Here is a 22,233-nt window from a genome sequence, read left to right as displayed (position 1 = left end):
CCGCTTCTGATACTGTACTGTACTGATCAAGCAATACCTGATATTTGTAGTCTTCTGTAAGGTGAGGATGATTTCCCAGAAGGCTGTTTAATCCTGTTTTCAATAAGACAATGCCAGTCTCTTTACCTGAGCTGAATGTAAGGAGTTTGAGTTTAGGAATGCCAAATAAAGACACAATGGCCATTTGCCTAAGTTTTGTAAATTAGGATCCAGTACAAGCTGATTAAATGCCTTAACTTCACCTTATACTTGTGGAGGCTCTGATACCTGTTGTGGGTACTGTGTGGAGGACAGAATCATATAAGTTCTAGATGAGGTATAGAGTATAAAGGCTGCTGTAATTGTGGCTATTTCATTGGGGCTAAAGGAGGGATACAGTAAGACTCAAATTTTGGCTGGTGAAGAAATGACTCCCTGATGGACTGGTAATGCACACTTGTAGAACCTTGTTTGAGAGAGGTCATCACGTTTGAGAGGCATTGTGATTACTCTTCAACTGACTCACGGACAGGGGCAGGTAGCTGTGAATGAGGACTTCTGGGTTCAAGCAAAGGCAAGCTGGAATTATGCTGAATGCAAGATTGTGATTGTGGGCAGTTCATAGGTGGAAAGGTCCCTGCTTGTTGATCGATGGACTGTCCTTTTGGATATAATGCCCTGGTAGAAGTTAATGCAGAATCCATCATTTCCTGAAACTCCTTCATCCATAGGCATATTTCCTTCCATCTTTCCTGCATACATTGCCATTTGGTATCCTCTAATTCCCTAAATTCAGCTGTTCCATAATAATCCCTGGGATTGTAACTGAGTATGTAGATGTCCTGGGACTTGGTGGGTGTGGCTTGGATGGAAGTTACTTGTTAGTGGTTCCTCCCATGTCTCTCTGGATGCTGCCATGGATACTGGTATACACAGGTTTCTGGTTTGAAGGACCACTTTGTTAAACAGTACATTCATTAAACTGGTGTGTATATTTCACCATATCCTAATCCCTAGTAAGGAGGATGAAGCTGACCAGAACTTCTCCATCATTACCCTTAGAGGAAACATCACATTTGTAGTTCTCTTTCCTGGCATGAAACCATACTGCTGCTCGCTAATCATCACTTCACTTCTTAAGCTAGCATCCACTATTCTTTCCCATCATTTCAGGCTAATCAATTTTATCCTTCTGTAGTTACTATAGTTCTGCACATCACCCTTATTCTTAAAAATCTGTACCAGTACTCTTCCCCACTCCTCAGGCATCCTCTCTCTTTCCAAGGTTGTATTAAACAATCTGGTTAAAAACTTCACTTACCATCTCTCCTAAACACCTCCATGTTTCAACAAGTATGCTATCTGGACCAACAGCCTTTAAATAGGGAGGGTTACATCAGGAAGGACATTCGGTGTATAATTTTGTCAGATCAATATGCAGACGACAATCCAGATTTTACTATTGCACTTAATTAATATTAATGAAATGAACACACAATATATGTTCATGAAATAAGCTAAGTCTAACCAGCATTGGAGAAGAGACAAATAATGTCTATTTCCAATACTAATAGCAATATCCTTGTCATAATCATATGTGGTAATATTTAAGCCTATTCCTTATCAACAATGTTGTCTCCTCATTCATTTAAATGTTGCACTGTTCATTTGGTTTTTAACCTCTATGAGGTGTCTCAAAACCCCAGACCCTCAATACAACTGCAATACACAGTCCTGGATTCAATTAAACTTTTTTATTATTATTTTATTTACAGAATACCTTTTTTACAGGCTCTTCAAATAAGCAGTTCTCTTATTTCTTTTAAAAATTAATTCTTTCTCTTTCTTCTCCGTTCCCTCAAGGTGAGTCTCACTCTCAATAAAATTCTGGCTCTCCTGGATAAGGTGAGGTGGCTCATTTTATGCTGGACCCAAGAGTACTTTTGGAATCACAATATTGCTCTGAAGAAACATTTTCAGGTTAGGTGGAAGCTCCTTGGAATAAAGAAATCCATTCTCTGTAGCTTCCCCTGGTGGGACCCAGCCAGGCTACCAGACTGCATATGGATACAGTATACAAACTTGATGTGCAGACTTACATTTTATAGTCCCATCCAGGAAAGGTAACATCATCCATCTTGGGTGGGACATCCAGTCCTCTGTGCACTTTCCTCTACAAAATTCAAAATGTGATAAGATTTTCAACATTTCAGTCCTGTGTAATTGCTGACTATGTGTAGAAATACTCGTATAGCACTCAAATAAGGTCATTACTTTTAAAACTTAATTTTATTTCGATCAAAGAAATTTTGGCTCTTCTCTGAAACTATGTAGATTACATAATGTCACACATGTGTGTTTGGGAGAGAGTTACGGGCTCAAATAGATACAGTTACCCACTGAACCAGGGGTTAGCGCTGGCCTCTAACTCTTTTTTCCCTCACCTGGCAGAACAACTGAAGAATCCACACAGTAACATCACTTCCAGTTCCTACCCTCAAAACCCACTACTTCATAACGTCACTTGCTGTTCCAGAATGCCGTTCACCCATGACATCACTTCCTGCAAATCTACTATATATACTGCCTTCGTTTCCTTTTTTGTCAGTTCCAGTTTGAACTCTGTCTGTGAAGATGTAATTTCCTTTGCTTGTGGTACATACAATATATGGGGAATCCCCCCAAACCTTTGACAGTGTTTTTGTCTTTATTTTACAATATGAAATTTCCTCATTTCTTCCTTTCAGTTTTCATTTTAATAGTTGTTGTAGATCCAATGTGAACATTGTGGTTAGGGATGTTGATCTCCAATTTTGCTGAGGAGGAAGATAACCAAGAAAAGTGGAAATAGCTTTTAGTTTTTAGGATTTACAGATTGATATCTGGTCACTATCTGTATGGATTTTTTACGTTCTGCCTGTGTCTTTTTGCTTCAGGACATATAAAATAGATTGATTGACAAACCTATATTAGCACTCTTGGTGTGTGCATGAGTGTGACCTGCTTCAGACTGTCATCCTGTGGAAGTTGATTTTTATGTTATGTTTGATGCAAATGATAAAGATTCTGACTACCTGTAATCCAAAAACAGGCTTGAAAAATAAGTGGATGAGTAGGTACTCAATATGATCGAAATTATAAAGTAACAAATTGATTCAGTTTTTAAATTTTACCTCATCACAGCTATTTAGTTGTGAGTTTGAGTCTTTGTCCAATCACTTTCTGTGGATTTTTTATTATGCCCTATTTGCCTGTAAAATGTTTATTTTTAAGTTCATGGTCTCCTACACCCCAAAAATGAGCAGATTTAGTTAATTTCCAACTTTGAACTGATCTTTTTGATGTGTATGTCACTGTGCCCTGAGATGGCATGGATCTTCAATCATAGCTGGCTGTTGTTTTGCTAGTATTGTTCCAATACTGGATTAGCTCCTACCCCTTATGACCTGGAACAGAATAAGAAGGTTCCATAAATAAATGAATAACGAACAAATGAACGAAAATATAACCAAGATGTGTAGCCTACTGTGTGGATTTACAGTTGGAGTGAGTAATAAGTTTAGATGATGCTTGAGACTTCTCAAATCCAATTATAGCTCTTAATACCACATTTATTATTTTTGACTTTGAAACAAATGACAGGGTATCCTCAGGATTTGTGACAATCAAGTAGGCTTAGTGAGGATCAAAGCACAGAGGAGCAGTAACTAGTCAGTAGTACTCCATTGTATATGGCTTCTTCTTCAAACTGAAAACCAGAACTGCATTCTTCAGTCCCACAACCATCTATGATAATCTGTGACACAAAGTAATTTTCCCGAAACTGTTCCCTGCTCAATAATTAACATTTTGCCTTCTAAGAGGAGTTCCATTGCTGAATTTGAAGTAACCAAAAGTGCATGTAAGATATAAGCCAAAACCTCAATACTTTTCCAAACAGGATTAACTTCTGCATTAGTCCTGATAATGAAAACAGATTTTAAAACTGTGTTGATGTTGCTGTATTGCCAGCTGTGCTTCTGTTTTAGTAAGCATAGATTAATACTTGTGCTTGACAAGCCTGTTTGTATAGTTCAGGGTTACAAGTAACCATTGTCTAGCAATAATGATGTTTGCACAGCGAGTAATGGGGGTACATTGGTGGCAGTCAAAAGGTGCAAAGGAAATGAACAAGGTGCCCTGAAATGACAGAGTCTGAGAAGTGGGCTTTACAGGAATGTGATCGAGAAATGAAATGGTGGACAAGAGAGGTTGAGTCACAATGGGATACTAAGAGAAGGAGTAGAATGAATACTGAGGATACATGGAGGGGAACAGAGGCATGTGATTGTAAGGGGCGGACTCACCTCGGAAGGGATGTTTTGTTTTTGTTGTGTTCAATGAGAGTGCTTCATTTTTGTCTAGGAACAAGTTAACCAAAACAAAATCGAAGAGACCCTGACAGATGTGAGTGCTCCTGTTCTTATTTACTCGGATCACTACATTGCTGTCAGGAGTGGGAGATGGAATTGGAAGGACCGACTGGAAGCAAGTTACTGTGTGGGGATTTGAGAAGGTCCGAGCCTGACGCCAGCACCCAGAGAAGAGTACAGACGGCAAGTAAGAAAAAGGTCATTTTGGCAGCTGCTATAAATATGGAGCAGGATAGTGGGCTGGTTTCTTTAACAGAAGGAAGTGGAGTGTTCCGGATGTCAGCATCAACACCAAGAATTTACTTGTTGAATCCTTTGGTAGACGCACGTAGGGCCAGCATTGGTTTGTGATAGTCATGTGGGAGGAAAACGTAACATGGAAGGCAACCTTCTACAATATCGATGCAGTGGGAGGAGTTTCGGTGGAGCTTCGAACGGATAGCAGTTACACAGAAATGGTCTGAAAAATATGGGGTAGGACAGCTGCTGGTTTGCATGTCAGAGGATACTAACACGGTGTTTGCGTTAGCAGAAGCAGTTGCCGTGGTTACTCAACATTGCTAAATCATTTAGAAGACTATGCAAATGAGAGAGAGAGAGACAGCGAGAGAGAAAGAAGTGGCAACAAGTGGAAGGAGAACATTCCAGCCTTTGGCTAAGCTGCAGATGCATGTGGTAAGCAAACCAACACTCAAACCAGGCCACTGGGATGGAAAAGGATCATGGGAACTGTAATATAGACACTTTCGTATGGTGGCCATGGTCAATAGATGGGATCCACAAGAAGAAGCGGTGTAGATGGCTGCTGCCCTAGAAGGTGATGCCCTGAATGCTCTGATGGACTTCGGAGAGGAGGATCTGCTTGAAATTGTCACCCTGGCAGCTGCATTGGAGCGACGATTCAGTTGTGTAGAATCCATTCTGGGCATCAGACAACAATTGGGGGAGCGAACTCGTGACACAACAGAGAGTCTGGGCAGGTTTCAAGCAGAAATTCAGTCTTTGGTCAGTAGAGGATACCCTCACTTTGATCGGGCAGTCCAAGAGGAGTTGGCCAAGGAGGCTTTCATCCAGGATCTCACACCCCAATTAGTGAGGCAACAGGTACAATTTTCCAAGCAAAGTACAACTGAAGAGGCATTGCAAATAGCACAAGAGCCTGAGCAGGTGCCACTTCCGCGTTCACTTCCGGTTTGAGTGAACGCTGGCGGGACTGGTCGCTGCTGCTCGCTGGTAAGTAGACTATGTGATTTTGCTAGACTAGTGATTTTGATGGTATTTTTTGCCATTTTGCTGACATCTCTGCATGGCTGTATATGCTGTGTATGCATTTAGCTTCAGCCTTCATTTGAAACTTACCGGCTTATTCTTTGGACGTCTGAGCTGCCTGTGGCCTCCTCGCCTACAATGTGGACTCAGCAGCTGGGTAGGATATTCGCCTGGTTAATGTTTGTTTGGAGTCTTTTGTTGCTTGTTATCCAACCTGCTTGTTATCCAACCTGCGACTGGTCTCCTCCAGTACCCAGCTGCTGAGCTTCTTTGACTGCGTCTTCTCCAGTCTGTGCCTCTGCTGTCTGTGCTGTATTTCGACCTGGACATCATACTTCTTCCTCGTCGGAGATACATCCACCGTGGGTCCTGCCAGAGATTCCGAACGGACATCTCGAAAGGAATTAACTCTTTTTGGTTCCAGCATTACCTGTGTGGCCTAAATTTTGTGATTCGCACAGATCATGCTGCCCTGCAATGGTTGCTTTCTTTCAGGGAACCTGAAGGCCAAATAGTTCAGTGGCTAGAGCACCTTCAAGCATTCCACTTCACTGTGGAACATCGATCTGGAGAGAAACATCGAAATGCGGATGCCCTGTCCTTAAGACCAAGCTTAGGGGAAGAGTATACACACTGTGACCACCAAGAGAACAGAGTGGAAGGTGGTTCAACGTCTGCAAGCATACGTTGCCAAGAGTTAACTGTACCTGGAAGTGAAGAGAAATGGAGGAGCAGTCAAGAGGCTGATTCAGAATTGCAGCTGATCATCCAGTTGCCAAAGGAAGGCATGTCCTGCTTGGGCAAAGGTTGCAGTGGATTCCACTGTAGTAAAAGGTCTGTGGTCTCAATTGGGGAGTTTGTCTGTCTACAGGAGGGTTCTGAAGAGAAGTGGCTGAATCCTGTAACCCGTGAAGGAAGGTGGGAAGTTGTGGTGCCTAATGCAAGAAGAGGTATTACGACTGCTGCTGGGCATTTTGGGGTCATGAAGACACTAAAGAGGTTACGCCAAGCTTTTTACTGGAGCCGGAGTCGGAGAGATGTGGAGGATTATTGTCAGCAATGTGATGCTTGTACTGCCAGGAAAGGTCCAATAGAGCAGTCAACAGCACCGCTGCAACAGTACTAGGTGGGGGCACCTACAGTATGGAGAGAGTAGCTGTTGATACCCTTGGCCCTTTTCCATGTTCACTCAGGGGCAATCATTATGTCTTGGTAGCAATTGACTATTTTCACAGTTGGATCTTACCACTGGGATCAGCAGCTGCCATTGGTACTCCTAGCCTTTTTGGTCTACAGTGCAGGAGTCTTCTGGCTGCACACCTGCCCTACTAATGTTGGGAAGAGAATTAAGAACTCCCACAGAACTTGCATTTGGGCTACCCCCTGATACTATGGCTGGAGTGTCTGGTTCTGAATACGTTCGCAAACTACAGATTTGCCTAGAGGATGTTCATGCATTTGCTAGGGATCACCTCCATGTAGCAGGGACTCGTCAGAAGTGACAATATGATCTGAGAGCTTGAGGCCAACCTTTTCAAGAGAGCAATCAGGTTTGGGTCTATGGACTCAAATGAACAAGAAGACGTTGCCCAAAATTGGACAGCTCCTGGGTAGGCCCCTGCTGGGTTATGGAAAAGGTGGGGGAGGTTGTGTACTGGGTTCAACTGCCTCCGTATTCCTACACCAGGATCGTTTGGCTCCTTATCGTGGACGATGCTCTGACATGGAGAGACAAATGGAATCATCACCATCACCAGCTTCTACTCAAGAGGTAAATCAAGGTTTAGCCTCTTCCTTCGATACTGCACAAAATTCGTAGACAGGCAGAAGTCCACACCACTAACCTCTGCGAACACCTCAACCTCATCGACAGCAACGCCTGCCAGCCCATCTCAGGGACTTTGTGCTTCCTCGGGACAAGAAGCTGAGGGGGTGGCTGTGTAACGTGCAGGCAGTGTTTTCTAACCTTGTCTGAGGGACAATTGTAAGGGGAGGACTCACCTCGGAGGAGATGTTTTGTTTTTGTTGTGTTCCAGAGGTGTGCCGTACGTTAGAGGATTCCAGAGGAGTCAACGAGAGTGCTCCATTTTTGTATAGGAACGAGTCAACCAAAATAAAATTGAAGAGGCCCTGACAGCTGTGAATGCTCCTGTTCTTATTTACCCGGATCGCTACAATATTATGCATTACAGAATGCACTTCAACATGTATGTTTTTAATGGTATTTATTTAGATCATTCAAAATCATACAATTCATTAATTCATTCATTAATTCATAAAGATAAACAGATTTGCTGTGTTTTGCTTATAATCAAATGTTTTCAAAATTGAATGGTCAACTTGACTGTGTACCTTTTTAAACAACACATTACATACATCATGATTATTAAGAAATGTTCAAAATTTAATTAGGATTCCTCCAAGTTGAACTCTACCAGAAATGTATTTCATTTTCTGGCAAGTTTTTTCCATCCGTCTTTTCATCTGCTTATCTAAATATGCCTAATCCACCAGAGCCTAACTTGACAGCATCAGGTGCACAGCAGAAATCAAAAGAAAAACAAAAAGGTTAGTTCATATGAGGGCGGCATGGTGGCGCAGTGGGTAGCACTGCTGCCTCGCAGTTGGGAGACCAGGGGACCTGGGTTCGCTTCCCAGGTCCTCCCTGCGTGGAGTTTGCATGTTCTCCCCGTGTCTGCGTGGGTTTCCTCCGGGCGCTCCTGTTTCCTCCCACAGTCCAAAGACATGCTGGTTAGGTGGACTGGCGATTCTAAATTGGCCCTAGTGTGTGCTTGGTGTGTGGGTGTATTTGTGTGTGTCCTGCGGTGGGTTGGCACCCTGCCCGGGATTGGTTCCTGCCTTGTGCCCTGTGTTGGCTGGGATTGGCTCCAGCAGACCCCCGTGACCCTGTGTTCGGATTCAGCGGGTTGGAAAATGGATGGATGGATGGATAGTTCATATGATAGGCAGCAATAATGCAAGAAAAGTAGAAAAATGAAAAGCATTTTGCCACCTTTGAAAAACGCTAATGACAGAAAATGAGGATATTTTTTTAGCATACTGTATATTTTCATTAGCAAAATAAACAGGCTTCTACTTCTTAAAACTGAGATCTCTGAGAAGATGCTGCTTTTTGCTGAAATGTTAATCATCCATTACATCAAGCATTAGTTGGATTTCTTCTAATTAAAGATAATAGAATATAATTACCATATTTCTGATTTTTTTTGTTATAATGACTTTTAGTTTGTTACATAAATGTGCCCAATGATGATATTGAAGACCAGAGTCACTCACTTCAACTTTCTTAGCTTTGAATGTTTAGAGCTTTCCTTAAGAACTACAAGCTTAACACACAGAAATATTTCACTTTGTGGTAAATTCCTGGTCTAAACATTCCACATCTGGATTTTTTTAAATGGTAATGCGAAAATCTAGCAGTGCTCAGTAAAATGTACATTGATTTTATTGCAAAAAAAGGGAAAAGATAAATACATAGCAGGAAACAGTAAAAACATCAAATATATGGCAATAAATAAGTAGGATGTCACTACACAATAATGCAAAAAGGAAAACCAAAAATCTAAGTCAGAAAGACAAATGTAAAAATACAGGAATTTAGAAAGAGAGTGTTAGAACATGAGTGGCAAACCTAATTTAAGGTCAGCTCCAGGATGACACAACACCTCTGCAGAGCTAAATAACGTGTTGTCTTCAAATATGTGAAGCGTATTACATTCCATTTAAGCTTTCTATTTTTTCTGCAAGTTGGTAAATTAAATAACCATTTATTAATTTATTAATTGGCTTTATTTGGAATGAGAGACAAACAATTAGATTGGGAAGGCTATGTTTAAATTATTTTCTTTTTTGTTTCTGTGCATTGTGAATAAAATCATTGGTCTGATAGTTGAGTTACATAGCACTCTACAGTTACAAGTTTCTCTATAGATGGGCTGTAAAATAAGAAAAGAAAATGAGCTTTGCAGTCAAAAGTGAAGTGGTATAATGCTGATAAAAAAGGAATATTCCTAAATCTGAAATTTTGATGTCTTTGAAGTGCAGCATTGTGTGACCTCACTATAATGAAACTCACGACTACCAGCTGAAGGAAAATGAAATATCTAAATGAGGTTGAAAGGATTTGTAACACAGAAAGTCGCTATATTTCATACAATACTGTGGGCAAAGAGTCTACTATATACTGTATGCTGGTGAATCAGATCTTAATAAGAAATTTCATAAAAATTATTTTCAGTGTCTTTTCGATCATGTAATTCATTGCCAATACCTAATTTGATTTTAACCAATGAAGAGAAACTACTGAATAATATATAATACAAAAAACACCAAGGATGACTTTGCAGAAGCATGTGAGAAAGATATGTTTTAAAGTTTTGTTAATTTGTTAAAGTTTTTATACTTCCAAATGCAGAATACACCTGACAATAAGACAAGTAGAAGGTTTATGTACAGAATCACCAAATAATAACCAAATTATAGTAGTTAAAGCAAAATAATTGCGGTTTCCTTAGAGCTTGAGCTTCAGCTTCAGTGTGACCTCTTATAACAATTAATTATAATCAAAGAATCTAAGAGAAAGTAAAATAATTAGGAACACAGTTTCAGAAATTGACCATTTGTATCATAAACACTTAAAAATATGCTCCATCATTATTTGGAATTGTCATTTCAAATTTCTTTACCCTTTATGAGAAAAACTGTGATAAATGAGAAACAACAATTCCATTTTTATAACTATATAATTGGCTTTTAAAATTACTTTTTGAATAATGCTAATGAAAGAGTTAAGAATTAGATTACTGATTATGTATAAATGCCTTAAATTGATATACTGTAGTTGTGATCAGAAAAACCTACTTAAGCTAATGCCTCAACGCTTTAAGGTTTAATGCTAACCCCTCTGAAATCATCGACCCACTTCTTACGCTGAATAACTAAACTCCACTGAGACGCATTCTCCATTAAAGTTTTGGAGCTCAGTGCTTTAAGCTCTGTGGCTTTTTCAGTTACCTTGCTTTCTGACACATCAGGCTCAAGCCCTTTGGCCACAGCTGTATAGACCTTTCCTTCACCAGGTGCAGTTACAACTTTCCCTTTAATGCACACATCATAACGACCACTGGGGTACTGCTCACTCTTGGGTCGGTAAATCACACTTATGGTACCAGTGATGGTTTTTGTTTTGGGGTTCAATGCTTGGATCTTCCTCATGTCACCTTTATTATCAGCCAGAACAACAATCCTCTTTCCTGTGACCTCAGCTAACACACGAATATCCACCACAGTGGCTGGTCTTTTAGTAGTTTGAATATCAGCAGCATAGGCTTTTACTGCCTTCTGCATTTTTACTGCAGTGGGTGTGAGATCTGTCTTGTAGTCTACTACATTTCCAGTGGAAACTTCTTTAGACTTTATAAAAGTATCAGCATCTACTTTTATCTTATCTTCAAGATATTTATTAATTTTACCGTTAACTTTATTTTGAGCAAATTTCACAAGATGGTTGGAGAACTTCTGCTGGAAAACCAAAGTAAGCACATCCACTAGTGAACCTGCAACTTCAACTGCCAGCTCCCCTTTAAAGCCATCTAAAAGTATGGATTCATTTGTGGTTAACACTATTTTCTGTGCTTTTCCTGCCATATTGTTTTCCTGAATCATTTTCTCAAGATCCTTACAGTATTTTCCATTAAATTGATTAGACATAGTGATAACTGAAGCTATGGCATCTGCAGCCAAAGCAGTCATGTAAGTTGCTTGGATGATACCCAGAGCAATTTTAAGTTTTCCTTTAGACTCTTCAGAAGCATTACCAAGGACCTTAAGCATTGAAGAATGCAGTTTTTCCTGCCACTCCAGACCCTCCTTATCTGATTCCAGCACTGTATCGGCAACTTCCTTAAAGATATTCTTCACCTTCTCTTTACTATTAGTATCTGACAACAAGACATTCACTTGCATGCCGTCCTTTAGATGTGACAGCACCACAGTATCTGCCAGAGGCTTTAAGGGCTCCTGTTTCATATTCTTCTGCACTGATTCAACTGCTGCTTCCTTGGCCTTATTTTTAATTTCTTCCACAATTTTATCCAAAATTATATCCTCTGTTTTACTAAGGATCTCAACTGCAATCTCTTTGCCAGCATATTTAAGAACATTCTTTATATTATCCTTTAGAGCCTGCTTAAGCCCAGTCTTGATCTGTTTGCTGAGTACTTTGGGCAAAGACTTCAAATTCTTACCAATGGCTTTGATTGCCGTCATTGTTGCTTTAGCACCTTTGGCAATAACCTTGCCAATTCCAAAGCTGATCAAGGACAGGCCAACAGAAATTGCTTTCTCAATGGCCCATGAGGCCCAACTGAATTCTCCAGTTATCATGGCTTCGGCACCACTGATGCAATCTGATATTCCCTCACTAATCAATGCCGTACCAATGTTGGCAAGTGTGCCACAGGTTATAGCAGTAAGAATAATTCCTGCAACAAGCTGTAAAACTCCCAGGAGGAAGACAACCAGACCCTCCCAACAGAACCTGGGTTTTTCCTTAACAGTATAGATGTTGACCAGGCCCAGTTTGTAAAACTCATAGAGTTCTTGATGAACTTCAGACTGTGCATCTGGGACCAGTGCAAAAATGGAAGTTTCTTCCACAATAGCATCTCTTCCCTTATCCTTGATCTCTTTCAACTTCTTAATGGCTTCCTCAATGTTTTTATTAAAGAAATCAAGTACTTGGCATTTTGACATTATGTGATTCTGGAATCTGGTGGTTTCTTCGCTCTCTTTGGATTTACTAGCAAGTTTAACTAACTGTAGGGTCACCACGCATTGCTCTTTGAAATTGGCCAGAGATTCTGTTGATTTTTCCAAATCTTCCATTGCTTTGTTTAAGTAATTGTCTTTTGACAGCTTTATTGTGCAGTAGGCATGGCTGTAAAAAGCAATAGAAGCCCAAGACGGATCAAGAGCCATGCTTTTTTCGAACAACCGGGCGCTGAGTTCAAATTTTTCATCAAAAAGTTCTTTGTTGCCAAACCGGATGTACTGATAGATGCTAGAACATGGAGATTCTTCTGTTTTACACTGTTGCTTGGCCTTAGCAATATCGGAAGCCAAGGAAGCCAGCAGCTCATCTCTCTTCAATTCCAGTATTGGCTTAGACTTGAGTTGCAGCCATATTCCCCAGTACTCATTTAGAACAGCTACAGTTGCCTTCTCATCCTCCACATCTTCTATCTCATTGTACACAGAAAGTAAGATCTTGCAATACTGGGAAAATAACTCTTCTCTTAAGAAGATCTCTGGAATATCATCATCTAAGTAGTGTAGCACACGTGATTTTGCTACTTGATCTCTGATCCTTTTCACTGCCCCTAGAGTGTTGACCTCACCAAGGTATTCTGGCATATGGTTAGTGCATACAATCAGCTGAGCTGAGCCAGGCTTTCCTTTTCGAGCTGTGCGGCCAAAAGCCTGAAGTTCCACTCTTGCATTCTGGGAAAGGAAGGTGAGAACCACAAAGAGTCCTCCACTGCTATTGACATCCCCAGACACTTTGATATCCGTTCCTCTACCAGCCAAATTAGTGGCGACAATCACATCTCCAGGTGCCAACTCAGCATCTAAAATTTTTGCATTGTCATTGTCACTGCGGATATAGAGGTTCAGCTGGCCACGCACAAAAGGTTTCAGTGCCTTTTCAATTTCAATGGCTCTGTTGATGCTCTCGCAGATCACTAGAGCAGCTCTGCCTTTTCCAGTTAAACTGGGAGAGATCTGTTCCTGAACAGTAGCACATATTTTTCTTCTCCAATCCTCAGAAGTGTTTGTCATCTCTCCTTGAACTTCAAATAACTTTCTTCTGTTAAATGTTGGGATACGGCAAGTGGTAAGGTTTGGGTAGAGTTTGGACAGAAACTCAATATCTGCATCAGTGCCCAGAGTTCCAGTTGTGCCAAAAACCTGGCCTTGATACTTATTGAAGTAAGAGACATTGGAGATAAAATTAGTGATTGTGGACATGGTACTGATCTTTGTCTGATGCTTCATTTCCAGAAACTGCTGCAGGCCATCTCCCCATTTTTTGTTTAGTTCAATAATCCCAGTAGATTTGAAGTCCACTGGCAGGATGCAGTCACCTTTGACAACATATTCCCTGTCTGGCTGCAGCTTAATTGCTAAAAATGCATTTTCTACCCATGTCTGCATTTTTGTTTCTACAAGGTTTTTTAAAAAGCCTGGGATGCTATGTTTCTCAGCATTGTTGGTACAAGGTGTGAACTGGAGATGTTCCAATACGTAACTGCGAACTGGCTCCCAGAGCTGTTCATCTGAATCACAAAGCAAACAGCAGAGTCCATTGTCCAGCACAAGGAAAGGAAGTCCAGGAGTGCTGTCATCAGCAGTCAGCTGAAGTATTCCATTTGCATCTTGAATGTATGTTGAAAAGTGATATGGAACATAATCTTCAAGGACACTGAAAAACTTCAGCATGGAATTCTGATTGATAGTTTTTAGCTTCTCATTAAGTTGGTCTTTGTCACTGGCTCCAATTTCCTTTGAAAATCCAGATGGAACAAGGCCGTTCTCTTCTGCAATTTCCAATATATCAATTGGTTCCTCTAGGCCCAGGTTATCCCCACTTAGACAATCAAATATACCTTTGTAAAAAGGTACAGGAGGGCCGCGAATAAATACTTTGTTCTCTGTAGCAACCAAACCATGCTGATTTACCACACTCCAGATCATGGCTAGGATTGTGTTAAGATGCTGAAGGCTTATCATATCACTTGACAAGTAAGTGAGCTGCACTCCTCGATCCAGCAGCAAAGAATCCACTTCATCCACAATGATACAGTGAAACTGACGATTGGGTCGTACTTGTTTTAACTCAAAGGTCTGGCGCAGATAATCAGCTGCAAAAGTCTCTACTGTCCCATAGACAATGTCAGCTTTGTAACAGATGGCTCTCTCTTCATCTTTGGTTTTGTTAGTGTTTGTATCCACTGTGATGCTAAAAAGCTTATAAAATGGGCTCCAGTCTTCTGCATCTCGCTCACAGAGTACAGAAGAACTAGAAACAACATCCACTTGTTGTCCCATCAGTACTCGCATGGCCGCAAACATTGCTATGATGCAAGACTTCCCTTCTCCAGTGCCAACCTCAAGTAACTTACTGTATTTTGACAAGGCTAGCAGGCACCATGTGACCATTTGAGTCACCCTTGGGTAATAGTTAGTCACTTTAAACACTCCTTTGCACAAAGTGAATAAAATCTTTTCAAGGTCTTCAGCAATTTTACCAGCACTTAGAGAACCTTTTGGTATATTTTCAAGTATGTCACGTTCATTCACTTTGAGTACAGCAATTCTTTTTTGGATGCCTGAAACAATGCAGCGCACCTTGTCAAGAGTTTGAATGTCAATGCTTCCAGTCTTTTTAATTTCTTCCAGAACAGTATCAAGTGACTTTTCTGGTTCTTTTTTCAAATCCTTTTCAAATTCTTGATAAAGAATTTCTGATCCAAGGTGGTCAGTGATCTTCTTACCATCTTCATCCTGCCAGTTTGGAGGGACACGGTAGATTTCAATCAGATGTAGCACCTTTGTGAGGAGGACAGGATCGTTGCAGCTCTTTACTAAGTCATACATAAAATCCATAGCTTCATTGGGCTGCCATAGGCCAGATTGGACAATCCTCAGAAGTCTGCAGGTCAGTTCAGAATATGCTTCCTCATTATAGGCTCGAGTTGCTGTACTTAGCAGAACCTCAAAGCACTTTTTCTCCACACTTGTAATCTCTTTTCCATATTTTGGCTCATTGACTTCTCTCATGCACTTCTGTAGAATTTCTAAAAATTTTAAGAGAAAGACTTCCTCTGCAGGAAGATTCTCTGTCTTTGTTATCTGCTTAGTGATCTTTACAACATTACATTGATATGTGCTTTCCAGTATTCTTTTATGTACTTTCAGCAAAGCCTGTGTGAAATGAAACATTTCAGTTATATTTTCTCCAGCATTATTCATTGTCTCTACCAGATACTGGGCTTGGTTGGTGACGCCCTCCTGCAAACTGCAGTCCTCCATTTTAAGAGACATGAGCACAAGTTCTGTGAGTAGCACCTGTGTATGGACAAGAACAAGTCTGCCTGGGGGATTTGAAGGCCAGTCTTGGAAAAGCAGTGTTTCCAGAGATTTGGAAAGGCTCTCCACTTGCTTTGTGGTGAGTGTAGTTAGTGTCATGTTAGAAAGTGGTATTCCACTCTTGGCACATAAAACATCCATGAGATTTTCATTATCATTTTCACGATTTTCAAGGAGAACCTTGATGGTTTCAAACTCATCAAACTGGCTGACTACAATGTCTGTTGTGGTTTTCTGCTCCATCTTCTCACGGATTATGTCTTCTTCCTGTTCTGATTTGGCCTTAGCATTCTTAAACGTCTGATCCAGCCTCTCTTGAAGCTCCCGTTTTTCCCTTTCTTCAGTTTCTCTCTTTTGTCTTGCCTCTTCTTCCATTCTTTTCCTGTCTGCTTCTTCTCGTTTTTTTCTTTCTTCTTCAGCAAGTCTTCTTCTTTCTTCTTCCTCCCTTTTTCTCCTTTCCTCTTCTGCTTTTTTTTCTCTTTCTGCTGCCTCTTTTCTCTGTCTCTCCTCTTCTTGCTGTCTTCTCCTTTGTTCTTCCTCTGCTTTTCTTCGTCTTTCCTCTTCCTCTCTTTTTTGTCTTTCTGCTTCTTCTCTTCTCCTCCTCTCTTCTTCCTCCCTTTTCCTTCTTTCTTCCTCTTCACGTTTCTTTTTTTCCCTTTCTTCTCTTTCAAGTCGTTCTCTTATTGGCCGATAGAAGCAGTCAGGACACTTGTATTGATTGTCTGCCCCAACTTCTCTGTAATATTGGCCACCATTGTAAATGTAGACATAATATCCCTCCTTCCAGTCCTTTCTAAAGTTATCAAATGATGTGCAAGGAGGAAGCCTAGTACCACAGACACAACAGTTACATCCATGGCATTCTGATGGTTGATTCCCCATGGTTGGTTATTGAACTTGAATGGCAGATCTCAGTCAATGAATTGTTTTCAAATGAAAGTTTCACTAAATAAAGGAGAAAAGTGGAATTGTGTTAAAATGTCTTGATATACTTGAACATTTACTTGATCAAGAATCAAGTAATAATCTACAATTTATGATTCAAAATTATTTTGAAGCATAACATTACATAATTTGCTTTGTGATATATGTAATTGATTCAGAAAGTTCTCAAATCCTTTTACTTTCTGCACACTTTAAATTCTTGTTGGTTTAACTATAAATGGATAAATTTGCAATATTTGCCCATCAATCTACACACAATAACCCATAATAACAAACTGAAAATGTGTTTTTAGAAAATTCAGTGAATTTGTTAAAAACCAAAAACTGAAATTTCCCATTTATTTAAGCACTCCATATTGTGGTCAGGAATATCCTGGTTGCTTTATTTTTCCTAGAAGTGTGTGGAGAACCTGATTTAAGTCTACCTTTGGTAAGTAGAATTGATTGCACATCATTTAGAAATGTACACATCTGTCTGAGGTCTCACAATTCATGCTGATGTCTGGACAAAAACCAAGCCATGAAGTCCAAGAAAGTCACAGTAGGCCTCCACAGTCAAGTTGTGGTGAGGCAAAGTTCAGAAGAAGGATAAAACTATTTCTAAAGCTTTGAGTGCTCCCAGGAGCACAGTTTTCTCAATTATTGTGAATTGGAAGAACTTACTAGAGTTGGCTGTCTGGCCATACTGCGTAGCCAGGCAAGAAGGACCCTGGTCAAAGATGTGAGAAAGAACACAATGATTACTCTAACAGACCTTCACCAATCTCTGCTGCGAATGGAAAACCTTTCAGAATGACAATCATCTTATCAGCACTACATCAATCAGGTGTTTATGGTAGAGTGACTAACTCCTGCTTGGTATTTGCCATATGGTATTTAAATTACTATGAAAGCATGAAGAATCTATCTATTCATCACCTGTCTAATACCATCCCCATGGTGAACCATGGTGGTGGCAGCGTCATGCTATGGGGGTGCTTCTCAGTGGCAGGAACAGGTCAACCAGTCAGAAATAGGGGAAAGATGAACACAGCCAAATACAGAGAGGTCCTTGCAGTAAACTTATTCCTAGGATGGGGGTGATGATTCACCTTTCAACATGAGAATGACCTAAAGTATACAACTATGACAATGCTGGAGTGGCTTTGGGACAAGTCTCTGACTGTCCTTGAGTGTCCCAGGCACAGCCCAGATTTAAACCCCAGAGAATATCTGTGCAGGGACCTGAAGATGTGCTGTTCTGCAAAGTACTGAATTAAGGGTTTGAATACTTATATGAAGAGGAAATGTTAGTTTCTCATTTTTAAAAAAATGTGCAAACCTTTCTGAAAAATGTTTTTGCTTTGTCATTATGTGTTATTAAATATAGATTAAAGGCCAAAATTTCCTAATTCATCCATTTAAAACTAAATCTAGAACACAATAAAGTGAACAGAAAGTAAAGTGGTCTGAATGATTTTTGAATATACTGTATGTAGTGTAAGACCCATTTGCTAGTTATTTAAGTTACATTAAATGTCTGCTTATAAATTAGTGCATAGTGTATGGGAGGTTCTTATAATCCCCACAAGCTGAACTGAAATGGAATATTTCAGCTTTTTCTGTTAGTCAGATTAGTCTCAGTGACCTGCCTTGCTATGTGTAAGTAATGGAGGGCACACGGTTTCAAACTGTGCCTTAACATGCTCAGTTGTATGTGCAGAGCTGTATGTTTAGAATGTACTGAAAGTGAAGTAGAGCACAGAGAAATAACTCATCCTCCATCCATCTATCCATCCATTTTCTAACCCGCCGAATCCGAACACAGGGTCACGGGGGTCTGCTGGAGCCAATCCCAGCCAACACAGGGCGTAAGGCAGGAACCAATCCCAGGCAGGGTGCCAACCCACCGCATAACTCATCCTTAAGTAAAGAAACAATTGAAGTTTAACAAGAAGAAACAATTTTCTTTTTTTTGCCTTTTATTTTATGTGTGTAATAAATTTTCTCTATACTTGTGTGCACTGTTTGCTTGGAAATTTTACTAAACCTTTTAAAACAAATTTTTCTGAACTGAGAGATTTCTTTTGGCACATGTTTGGCTCATGATTGATCCTGCCTTACTCTGTGCTACATATAATGGTGTCAAAAATTAAAATTGAAATGAAATTCTAGCTTGCATTGTAATGATTATTAGTCACTCAGTCATTTTCTAACCCACTTAGTTTTGAACAGGGTCGTGGGAGTCTGCTGGACCCTATCCCAGCTAGCATATGGTGCAAGGCAGGAACAAACCCTGGACAGGTGCCAATCCATTGCAGGGTGAACACACACACAGACATCAACCCCAACCACACATTACAGCCAATTTAGGATTGTTAATTCACCTAGCCTGCATGTCTTTGGACTGTGGGAGGAAACTGGAGCACCCAGTGGAACCCCACGCAGACATGGGGAGAACATGCAAACTCCACATAGGGAAGACCTGGGACATGAACCCTGGGCTCCTTACTGTGAGGGAGCCACCAGGCCCCCCAATTATTATTACCAACTGCCAAATCAAAACACAATTTTTAGTAGTCCAAAAAAAGAGACTTTCTCAAATGTTCTCAATCTGGAGTCTCAAATGTAAGGCAGGAGCCAGTCTTGGATTTAGTTCCAGTCCATTGAATACTTTTTTCGTAATTTTACAAATTCATAAATAAACACGGTTACTTTAAATAAACCTTTTGATCTAAAATGAATACCAAAACAATATTTGCAGTAATTTCCAGTGGGATAACATTGTATAATGGTATCTTATACTACACTCCTTTCATGATTTGCTCAAATCATACAACCCTAACCCACCTTTATGACTCAATGGGAAACAACAACAATCCTTTTCTGCATTTTTAATATACATGCATAACTACTTCGGATTGGAATTTTTTTTTTTTTGCAATTTAGCTCTCTGAATAGGGGAGAGAAAGGGGGTTGAGTGTTTAGTATGGTAGATTTATTTATTTATTTTTGTAACACAGGGTCTGTAATACAATACTGTATCAATTACACAATTGTGACATTGATTGTGTTTTACTGTTTCTGCATAAACTAATTATAATTAAAGTGTGTTACTATTATAACCACTAGCCGACGCCCACCGTAGCATACGGTGGTGTAAGAATAGGAACGGAAAACGGTGAGAATGGAATTCAGAAATAAAGAAGAAATAAATACTTCTTGAAAGACGCAGTGTGCATGTAGAATTTCCGGCCAAGCAGGATTGCATGTGAAAGTGAAAAATAAATCAGGCTTTCCGAATTTACGTACTATGGCCATGGCATCCTGATAGTTTTGTTGCATGTATCTTAGACTTCCTGGAAATGTGGACGGTAATATGATCATTTTGCCTACACGAACATTGTTATTTTCAACGTTTGCTTGCAGTGCGACTGATAGTTCGATGCGCAGATCTTGTTGATGTAATCTGAGATTGTTGAGACGCGCGCCCTCTGTTTTAACATACGCATCTATGACGTACTGTTGAAATAGATGGCAGCTGGAGTGTAAAATACTAAATGTATTCCTCATCGCTAATCTGTACGCATAAAATTGGCATTGAGTAAGCCTTAGTCGTTTGGTGGTTCTTTTATCGGTAACATGTTGTAAATCTTTATGCCAGGCAATGTCTCCATAAGGGAATAAAAGTGGGTAAACCATAGGATCGCAATTCATATTGAGTGTGGAAATCTGTTTACAGGAGTTGCCTATGGGATAGATGCAAATGTCCCTTTCGGCAGGCGTTTCGCCATCTTCTCCAACGAAAATCACTGCAACATCGGTGTGACATGTCGGGGCATTGTATCGTCGTACATCCTGCCTGGGGTTTCCTTGAAATCTATTCGTACAGATGCTGTTGGATTGGACTGAGCGATTTCATGCATGTGTTTGTATGATTTAGCGAAGGGGTTGATGGTTCTGAGCATGGAATCTAGCTGGAGAAGTACATTTTCGCTGCATGCAGAATTTGCTTTATTTTGTAAGTGTACTTCAGTAGCTTGCGCTGTGTCAAAAACATACAACTGTCCATATCCTGGAGAGGTAGAAGTGTTAGCGTATAGTGGAGATATTTGGTGATAAATTTGCCCGTGTATTTTAAAACAGTATGGTCCGTGGCCAGGAGGTTGAGTTATCTGTGCACCCATGGAAGCAAACGCTAGAGAAGGGTTGTATTCTCGAATGTGTTCACAATCATTTTTAGCTTCTGATGTTTGCTGTGTAAGAAGGTGTTGTAAAGACACAGGTGGCTCCCGCAAGGGTGGTAAAGCTACTCTACTGTTGTGGCAGCACCTCGAGTACTTGTTGGATGTATTATGCTCAGCAGGCCAGTATAGTGCATGACATGGAAGACGACGAATAGGAATCGAGAAATGCCGTTTCGGCTGCGTGTGGGCGGGACCGGTTTTGAAGTGAAAGCAGGACAAACCAGAAGGGAAATATATATAAGAGATAGCATTCTCAAACCCGTTTAATCCAATTCAGAGTTCAGGGGGCTAGTGCCTTACATGTCAAATATCCATATTACTAACCGAGAATGCTAAACCGGATGGACGCAGGGACATCCGGCCATGGGCCATAGCCGCAAAAAGACGTACTGCGCAGGCGCCCCAAGAAATGAGGGGCCGCGAGAGGCGGATGAGGGGCCGCGAGAGGCGGACAAGACCACAGAAAAAAGGAGTCAAAGAAATGAGGCGACGCGAGCACAGAAAAAAGGAAAAGGCACAGAAAAAAGTAGTGAAACGCAGGCGCCGCACGAAACCCATTGCACATGAAACTAGCACACAAAAAAAAAGAAGATGCTCGCGCACAACAGCAAGGCCCCCCCCCCCCCCTTACAGGCACCGGACGGGACACACACCAAGAGGGAGATTTAACAAGCCCCTGGAACACAAAACCACCCCACACACCCTACAAGCAACGGACGGGACACACACAAAGAGGGGGATTCAACAAGCCCCTGGAACACAAAAAGAAAGAAGACACTCGCGCAACAACAATCCTCACAAGTCCCCCCCCCCCCCCCCCCCACACACACACATCAATAAGAAGTGACACCCAAAGCCACATATCTAAAGGAAACGTCCATATTAAACATACGTCATCTCAACACCTTCACACTAGGCAGCATAGGTGGATCTCCTTACAATAAAGCACTATTAACTGTTCAACTGCAGAAAAGGCTCCATATTAACAGTGAGTGCGATCCTCCTTATTACTTATCCATATTTCGCACTCTGAGGAACAAACAAGTCATGAATACACGGTCACGGGTACAAAACGATTCGGATCGGATAACGGGACAAAACACACGAACACGAATGAAACAACAAAATACACGGCGGAGCATACAACGCGCTTCGGAAACTCCGGGAGAAAAAATGTCTCGGATCAAAAAAAGCAAAGCTCAAGTAACCCCGTTACAGAGACGTGCCCAAAT

The 22,233-nt window shown here is 40.7% G+C and overlaps 2 protein-coding genes and 2 long non-coding RNA genes across 14 annotated transcripts in view; 2 read left to right on the top strand and 2 right to left on the bottom strand.

Annotated features, from left to right (window-relative positions):
- LOC114657229 (uncharacterized) overlaps positions 1-22,233 on the bottom strand; it is a 454,729-nt gene that overhangs the window by 287,778 nt on the left and 144,718 nt on the right. For 2 of the 11 annotated variants that reach the window (XM_051931642.1, XM_051931638.1), the window contains exon 3: positions 11,237-11,804. The exons of 5 other annotated variants lie outside the window; for them this stretch is intronic. In XM_051931642.1, coding sequence (XP_051787602.1) covers positions 11,237-11,804 — 568 coding nt within the window. Of the gene's footprint in view, positions 1-9,557; positions 11,805-22,233 lie in introns of those variants that run through there. 4 more of the 11 variants (XR_007935800.1, XM_051931634.1, XM_051931640.1 and 1 more) reach the window with 4 other exon arrangements.
- The window catches only part of LOC127529118 (uncharacterized), a 430,004-nt gene that overhangs the window by 287,368 nt on the left and 120,403 nt on the right, over positions 1-22,233 (top strand). The gene's annotated exons all lie outside the window — the stretch shown is intronic.
- LOC127529112 (uncharacterized) overlaps positions 1-22,233 on the bottom strand; it is a 740,943-nt gene that overhangs the window by 709,697 nt on the left and 9,013 nt on the right. The window contains exon 2 of the mRNA XM_051931632.1: positions 15,005-16,775. Within this exon, the coding sequence (XP_051787592.1) occupies positions 15,005-16,712 (1,708 nt within the window). The 5' untranslated portion in view covers positions 16,713-16,775. The remainder of the gene's footprint in view (positions 1-15,004; positions 16,776-22,233) is intronic.
- LOC127529119 (uncharacterized) overlaps positions 7,307-22,233 on the top strand; it is a 133,123-nt gene continuing 118,196 nt past the window's right edge. The window contains exon 1 of the long non-coding RNA XR_007935802.1: positions 7,307-8,195. This is a non-coding gene — a long non-coding RNA (uncharacterized LOC127529119). The remainder of the gene's footprint in view (positions 8,196-22,233) is intronic.

Source organism: Erpetoichthys calabaricus, chromosome 9 (genome assembly GCF_900747795.2).
Source record: "Erpetoichthys calabaricus chromosome 9, fErpCal1.3, whole genome shotgun sequence".
In the NCBI taxonomy this organism is placed as follows: Eukaryota; Metazoa; Chordata; class Cladistia; order Polypteriformes; family Polypteridae; genus Erpetoichthys; species Erpetoichthys calabaricus.
The sequence above is the reverse complement of the archived record's forward strand: the minus strand, read 5'-3'. Positions and strand labels throughout refer to the sequence as shown.